This window comes from Auxenochlorella protothecoides (genome assembly GCF_000733215.1).
Source record: "Auxenochlorella protothecoides strain 0710 unplaced genomic scaffold scaffold112, whole genome shotgun sequence".
NCBI classification, from domain to species: domain Eukaryota; kingdom Viridiplantae; phylum Chlorophyta; class Trebouxiophyceae; order Chlorellales; family Chlorellaceae; genus Auxenochlorella; species Auxenochlorella protothecoides.
Genome location: NW_011934429.1, coordinates 58,159 through 65,799, shown reverse-complemented (window position 1 = coordinate 65,799; position 7,641 = coordinate 58,159). Strand labels below are relative to the sequence as shown.

Sequence of the window (7,641 nt, the reverse complement as noted above, 5' to 3'; positions counted from 1 at the left end):
GTCATCGCCTTCCCCTACCACCGCGCGGGCCGGCTGGTCAACGTCAAGTACCGCACGCTGGACAAGCGCTTCTGGCAGGTGCGCGGGGCGGAGAAGGTGCTGTACGGCCTGGACCAGCTGGTCTTCGACGGCCCGGCCGGCGGCGACGTGGTCATCGTGGAGGGCGAGATGGACAAGCTGGCCATGGAGAGCGCGGGCCTGGGCAATGTGGTGTCGGTGCCGGACGGCGCGCCGGCGCGCGTGCGCGATGGGGACCTGCCCCCGGCCAAGGACGACACCAAGTTCTCCTACCTCTGGAACTGCAAGCAGTATCTGGACCAGGTCTGTCATGTGTCGTTTTATGTGGGGGGCGGGGGAGGGGGTTTGAGGGGGAGGGGGGTTGGGGGGGGAGGGGGGGGTGGAACTGCCACTGGGTGCTTGAGTCAGGACAGCCCGTGCTCTGACCACCTCAACCCTCATCTTCTGCCCACAAAAAATTCCAACCCTGCCCCACAGGCCCAGCGCGTGATCGTGGCGACCGACAACGACGCGCCCGGCGAGGCGCTGGCCGAGGAGCTGGCGCGGCGGCTGGGGCGCGAGCGATGCTGGCGCGTGCGCTGGCCAGTGGCGCGCGAGGACCACGAGCTGGCGGCGCGCGGCGCGGGGCTGGACGCCCTGCCCGCGGCACCGGACGGGGGGGCCGGGGAGGGGAGCGCGGCGGACGGCGACGCCGCGCCGGGCGGCGCCTGGTACCGCAAGGACGCCAACGAGGTGCTGATGCGCGACGGCGCCGCCATGCTGCGCGCCATGGTGGAGGGCGCGGAGCCGCTGCCCATCCGCGGCCTGCTGCGCTTCCACGAGTACTACGACGACATCCTGCGGCACTACTACCTGGACCCGCGCACGGGACAGGCGGCGTCCACGGGCTGGCCCGCCCTGGACGCCTTTTACAAAGTGGGCGGCGCGCTGTCCTGTGATGGCGAATCGGGGTGGATCTGTGTCCTGAGCCTGGTCTGCGCCTCTGAAGCCCTCTCTGCAGACTCCAGCATCTTCAGCAAGCCCTCCTTCCCCCCCCACATGCACAGGTCATCCCGGGGGAGCTGACCATCGTCACGGGGGTGCCCAACTCTGGGAAGTCAGAGTGGATAGACGCCCTGCTCTGCAACCTGGCCTTTGTTCATGGCTGGACCTTTGCCATGTGCTCCATGGAGAAAAAGGTGGGTGGGTGTTGGTGGGTGGGTGGGTGGGGGTTAGCAGTGGGGGAGGAAAGGTGGCTGAGGGGGGCACTCTGGACAGGCATGGCGGGGGGGGGGCCCACGCCCGAAGTCATGCAGGCGAATCTTGTGGTGAAGTGCGCAGAGGGCCACGCCCAGGTGTCCAGCATCCCGCTCTCACCATCTCTTTGGCCTCGAACCCTCGGTCTCACCCGCTCACCCCGCACCGCGCTCCACGCAGGCCATGGACCACGCGCGGCAGCTGGTGGAGAAGTACACCGGCCGCCCCTTCTTCGACCTGCCCTACGCCCGCAACTCGACGCGCATGTCCCTGGAGGAGCTGAACGAGGGGCTGGACTGGGTGGACGATCGCTTCCACCTCGTGCGGTGCGCGCCTGTGCCCGACAGGGGATGGGACTGGGGCTGAGAAGGGAGACAGGGATGCTATGCCCTGCACCCCTGGTCACGAGGCGGGCGTCCCATGGTCGGGAGCAAAGCTGCAAACTTGGGGTGCCTGGTGTACCACCAGAACCTGCTGCTGCGTGCGCCTGGTCGAGCTTGGCCTTGGCTCCACAGGTGTGAGCACTCCATGTCCCTCCATGCCAATCACTGATCCACAATCGCCTCACAGGTATGAGGACGACGCCCTCCCCAGCGTGGACTGGGTGCTGGATGTGGCCAAGGCCGCCGTGTACAGGTGGGCCAGAGGGGTGGGGCAGGAGTGACGCACTGGACCGCGCTTGGCGAGCTCAGGTTGAGGCTGCCTGGTCGGCATCCGCGCACTGGAGCCCAGGTCCCACTTTGATGCGGCGGAGCGAGTGCTGCCAGGAAGCCCCCCCCCCTCTGCGCCACCCCCCCTGCCAGGTACGGCATCCGCGGCCTGGTAATCGACCCGTACAATGAGCTCGACCACCAGCGCCCCGGAAACATGAGCGAGACGGAGTACGTCAGCCAGATGCTGACCAAGATCAAGAGATTCGCGCAGGTGTGTGGAGGAAAGAGGTGCCTGTTCGGTGTTGGTGGAGGCCATGTGCCTGTGTCCAGTCACCCCAGCGCGCACGGCCCATCAGCAGCGGTGCCTGCCCACCTTGCCTTCCCCTGGACAGGCTTGCTTTCTCCACGCCCCCTTGCATGCTCCGTGCTCCTCCCCTTACCCATGGGCACAGACACTCCACCCCCCCGTGTCCTCTTCCCCAACCTGGCCAGGTGTCGGGCGTGCACGTCTGGTTCGTGGCCCACCCCCGCCAGCTGCAGCAGTGGCGGGGGGAGGCCCCCAACCTGTACGACATCTCCGGCTCCGCGCACTTCATCAACAAGGCTGACAACGGCATCGTGGTGCACCGGAACCGGGAGCCGGGGGCGGAGAACGCCGCCGAGGTGCAGATCCTGGTCAGGAAAGTGAGGAACAAGGTGGCGGGGACGCTGGGAGAGGCGGTGCTGGAGTACGACCGGGTGAACGGGCGGTACATCGACCCGGGGGCGGTGGGCGCCTCGGCACCCCAGACCTCGGCGCGCGTGGGCAGGACGGGGGCGGCGGCCCCGGCCTGAGGTTCCCAGGGGCCATGGGGGCCGACACCTGGGGGGGAGCAGGGACTAGGCATGCCCTTCCTCTGTGCGTATGTATTCCCGCCTGCAAATCGGATGGTGTGAGGTGTGGAGCTGTGCACGGCAAGATATCTGTAATGGCATCCCCAGGGGATCCGCAGTGCACAGGCGGCATCTTGGAATGCGCAGCGCGCTAGGGGGACTCGAGGGGGCGAGACCTCCCCCCCCTGCAGAGAGGGTTCCGCGCGAGGAGCCACATGGGCGTGTGGCGTTCGGAAATCGCCATCCTTCTCCCCATCCACGCGCATGCCCGCGGTTACTGAGCGGAGTCCTGCGACTTGCTGAGAATCGCCTCGCCCAAGGGCTGTGCCGCGGGTCGAGTGCGGAAGCTGCCGGCACATTTGCAGGCCTGCGAACGCTCGCGTAGGAGGTGCAGGTCAGCAGGAGGACCTGTTTCGGGTCCTGGTCACCTTTGGCACGGAGTGACATGCAAGGCGCCGAGGGTCTGGGTGGGCACTCGCTGGCCCTGGGCCGTGAGGCACGCTAGCTCGAGTCCCGATCCGCGGCATCTGGCTGCACCCTGCGGCCGATCGCCATGGCCGGTCTCCAAAAACTTTCCGGAGTGGTAGTGGAAGCATGGAACGGCACACGGCGGTCCATCAATGCCTCGGCCAAGGGCATCGCCACGTCCACCGAGACTGCCGTCTCCAAGATGGGGGACGGTCTGGACAGCGTGAACAAGCGACTGGACAAGATGTCCATGCGCCTGAACAACTGGGCGGACGGCAATAGGGTGGGTGCCCGACGACATGGGGAGTGTGGGGAAAATGGGTGTTCTGCACAGGGCAGACCCGGCGGTGTGGCGGGGCATCAAGCCTGGCAGAGGTAGGGGATCTGTTGATGGTGCCCAACCATACATGAAATGTCCTGAATACTTTGTAGCCTGACCCAGGGCTGATTGCTTCCTCGTGCAGATTGGGCGGTACTTTCGCTTCAGGGAGCGCAATGCAAAGTTTACGGTGGAGCTCCGGGCCGGGACCATCACCTTCCTCATGGTGGGTAGGGGATTCGAGGGCGCTGCAGGCTGTTGCAACCATTTCCTGGGAGGAGCTTGTGATTGGGGATGAATGGAGATCCTGGGCGCCAGATTTGCGACCAGGCGGGGTGCTTGTCCGTGTCACAATGGATCCCACACCCTGGATCCAGCGCGGGCAGGCTCTGTCGCCCTCTTCTGCCTCCAGCGTATTGAATGCCTCCACAAAGTCACCGGGGTGGATTTCCACTTGGCGCCCATGCCCCTGTCCCAGACTTACCCCACAATCCCAAAGCATTGCCACCTGTCCCGATCAGCTCCCCATGCATACCCGCCCCCCCCCCCCAAAAGAAACTCCCCTTGGCCTCACCCACTCCCCTCATGCTACCCCTCTGCTCCTCCAGGTGGCGTACATCCTGGCGGTGAACCCCAACATCCTGCAGGCCACGGGCGGCACTTGCTCCCCTGCGGAGAACTGCAACCAGGCCAACAGCGAGCTGATGGGCGCGGCATGCCTGTCCAACGTCACCGACCCGCTGGCGGTGGATTGCTTGGCCAACCTGCAGCGCAACCTGATCACCGCCACCGCCGCCTCCTCCCTCATCTCCACCTTTGTGATCGGCGCGCTTGCCAACCTGCCCCTGGCCCTGGCCCCCGGCCTGGGCGTGAACGCGTACGTGGCCTACCAGGTGATTGGCGTGTACGGCCGCGGCGAGCTGACCTACCAGCAGACCATGGCCACCATCTTTGTGGAGTCCTGGATCTTCATCCTGCTGTCCATCACCGGCGTGCGCGGCGGCATCATCAAGTTCATGCCCAAGACCGTGGCCCTGGCCTCCTCCGTCGGCATCGGCCTGCTGCTGGCCTTCACCGGCCTGCGCAACCTGGACGTGGTGGTGTTCGACTCCTCCACCCTGGTCCAGCTGGGCGGCTGCACCGACCGCTCCCAGACCTACGTGTACAGCTTCGACGCGCCGCTGACCCCCGCCACGGGGGCCAACGCCACGGCCATCGTGCTGGCCACCGCTGACGTCTTCGGCTGCTCCGGCGGCCAGATGCGGTCCGCCACCATGTGGCTGGGCATCGCCGGCGGCTTCATCTCCGCCCTCTGCCTCTACGTCGGCGTCAAGGGCGCGCTCATCATCGGCATCGCCTTCGTCACCGTCATCTCCTGGATCCCGGGGCACGCCGCAACCTACCTGGGCGCCACCTCCGCCATCCCCGGGGGCGAGGCCCGCCTCCAGGTGTTCCGCAAGATCGTGGCCGCGCCCACCCTGGACGCCACGGGCCTGGCCTGGAGCTGGGACGCGTTTGACACCAGCGAGCTCTGGGTCGTGCTCATCACCCTGCTCTACATCGACCTGCTGGACTGCACGGGCACCCTGCTCTCCATGGCCCACGTCCTGGACTCCGTGCTCCCCGGCTTCCTGGACGATGCGGGGGAGTTCCCGGGCCAGATGTGGGCGTTCCTGGCCGACGGCATCGGCATCCTCATCGGCAGCATGATGGGCACCACCCCGCTCACCGTCTTCATCGAGTCGGCGGCGGGGATCGAGGACGGCGGGCGCACGGGGCTCACCGCCATCACCGTCTCCATGTACTTCTTCATCGCCCTCTTCTTCTCCCCCGTCCTGGCCAGCATCCCGCCCTACGCCACAGGCGCCGCCCTCGTCCTGGTCGGCGCCATCCTCATCGGCCACGTCAACCGCATCGAGTGGGACAACATCGGGGAGGCCATCCCCGCCCTCCTCACCATCATCCTCATGCCCATGACCTACTCCGTGGCATGTGAGGCGGAAGGGCGGAGTGGGGCCTGGGTTGCGGTCCTGGTGGGGGTGTGGGTTGAGGGGTATGTGCCGGGTCGAGGGAGGGGGGAGGGGTGAGGATTGAAGGTAGTGCCATGTGGGCCACAAGTCCAGGGAGGAGGTCGTGTGGGGAATGAAGCGTGGGGAGGCAGAGGGATGCGTGGCCGCTCGACTGCAAGGTGCCGCGTGCTCGGAGCGATGCGGTGCTCAATGACATCCGTCGCCGGCCAGGAACTACTTCCCCGCATGCGTGTAGCGTGTTCACACACGTCACCGCACCGATGCCCACCCCACAAACTGCCCCCGCTGCCGCCGCAGACGGTGTGATCGCGGGGCTGTCCAGCTACATTGCCATCCACGCCCCCTTCTGGCTGTGGGACATGATCATGCGCCGGCTGCGCCCGCCCGACGAAGACGCGGGGGGGTCCTCGCGCATGTGAGTTGGGTGTGGGTGGGGCCCAAGGAACCCCGGGTGCTGGAGGGAGGCGGGGAGGGGCGTCGGGAGACCAGGCGAGGAACCTTTAGGCAACCATGCCTGGCGCGATGCCCCAGGCCCTCACAGTGCACTTTTGAGAGCTGTCTCTCCTCACCTTGTATCACATTCCCACCTTCCCTCGCGCCCCCCCCCACACACACAAACAGGCGCCACAGCAACCTGTACATCCGGCGCAAGGCGCTGCAGGGCTCTTCCTTTGGCGGCAACGGCTTCGGCGCGCCCTCCGAAGATGAGTCGTACGTTACCACCAACAGCCAGCGCAGCGGGCTGCCGCACTCCATCTCCCTGGGCATGCGCAGTGTGCAGGGCCTGGGCTCCCCCCAGACCTCGGTGTTCGAGGCGGGGGAGGAGGCGGCGGCGGCGCTGGCCAACCGCGGGCGCGGCCGCTCCTTCACCAACTTCCGCATGTCCTTCGACCCCAGCCCCCACCGAGCGCCCTCGCCCCTGCCCCTCGCCGCCTCGCGCCAGAACTCCTTCATCGCCGGCGTGCTGCCCCCGGGCATCAGCGAGACCGAGCTGGCGGGCCTGTCCGGGCCGGGCGGGCGGTCCATCAGGAAGGTGGTGCCGCGCCCGCTGGCACAGCAGCGCACCTCTGTCGGCACGGGGGTGGAGCTGGCGCCGCGGAGCGGCGTGCTGCGCTCCAGCAAGAGCATGGGCCCGGGCGTTGGGCAGGCCCCCGCTGCCGGAGGCTTCAGCCTCTTCCCAGGTGTGTGTGGGGGGGTTGGGTGGGTGGAAGGTTCTGGACTTTGGGTTGGGGCTGCGACTGGCTTGGGCATGAGGGCAGTCCCATGTCCCTGACTGTCTTTGGATCGAGGAGGCTGTGCGGTCACGTAGTACTGTGAAGCAGCACGCTGCCGCGTCTGGTCCAAGGTCAAGGCACCCGGCTTGTCCATGATTGCAAGGGATGAGGATGGAGGTCGCTAGGCCTGCCTGGCAGCCAAGAGCAGGGAGCCTGTGGGCTCAGGTAGCTGTCTGGACCTGGCGCGACCCACCCCTCCTCCCTCACACCGCCTCGCCGCAGAGGTCAGCAGCGTGTCGGCGGACGCGGAGGTGCCCGGCAAGGCTGCCGGCGGCTTCAAGCTGTTTGGCGACGTGGAGGCGCCGGCCCCGCCCAGCCGCCCGCCCTCGCCGCCGCGCCCCTTCCAGCTCTTTGGTGACATCCAGCCCCTGGGTGAGGCGAGCGACGATGCAGAGGCCGCGGAGGAGGGTGCCAAGGGGGGCAGCGACGGGACCTCGACCTCGCGCTCCGAGGACGGCAGCGCAGGGGGGGAGACCAGGGACACCGTGGCCAGCTTCAAGGCCTTTGACCTGGGACCGCAGCCCATGATGGACCGCGAAGGTGTGTGTTGGCACAGGGGGAATAGGGGGCTGGTGTGTGCTGCGAGGGGCCCCGGGCCCACCAACAACGCGGCCCGAGGATGCCTGGGGTGGGTGTGTTTTATGGTGCGGGTGTGGAGGGACATGTCTGCCGTGCCAGTCCGCGGCATGTGACGTGGCACGGCATCACCCCTGGACCGGGGCCCACTCAGACATACGCACCCCCCCCCCCCCCCCCCCAAAAAAAAAAAA

General features: G+C 67.3%; 2 protein-coding genes across 2 annotated transcripts in view; both read left to right on the top strand.

Annotated features, from left to right (window-relative positions):
• The window catches only part of F751_0794 (Twinkle protein, mitochondrial), a gene marked incomplete at both ends in the record, with an annotated part of 4,680 nt that extends 1,939 nt beyond the window's left edge, over positions 1–2,741 (top strand). The window contains 8 exons of the mRNA XM_011403238.1: positions 79–321; positions 496–591; positions 739–933; positions 1,065–1,154; positions 1,435–1,580; positions 1,825–1,890; positions 2,058–2,178; positions 2,400–2,741. Of these exons, the coding sequence (XP_011401540.1) occupies positions 79–321; positions 496–591; positions 739–933; positions 1,065–1,154; positions 1,435–1,580; positions 1,825–1,890; positions 2,058–2,178; positions 2,400–2,741 (1,299 nt within the window). The remainder of the gene's footprint in view (positions 1–78; positions 322–495; positions 592–738; positions 934–1,064; positions 1,155–1,434; positions 1,581–1,824; positions 1,891–2,057; positions 2,179–2,399) is intronic.
• Positions 2,742–3,333: 592 nt separating this feature from the next.
• F751_0793 (Adenine/guanine permease AZG1) lies at positions 3,334–7,563 on the top strand (the record flags this gene model as incomplete). The annotated part of the gene is made up of 7 exons (XM_011403237.1): positions 3,334–3,531; positions 3,713–3,793; positions 4,176–5,559; positions 5,895–6,012; positions 6,219–6,778; positions 7,094–7,164; positions 7,219–7,563. The coding sequence occupies 7 exons, from the start codon at positions 3,334–3,336 to the stop codon at positions 7,561–7,563; spliced, it is 2,757 nt and encodes a 918-aa protein (XP_011401539.1).
• Between the last annotated feature and the right edge of the window lie 78 nt (positions 7,564–7,641).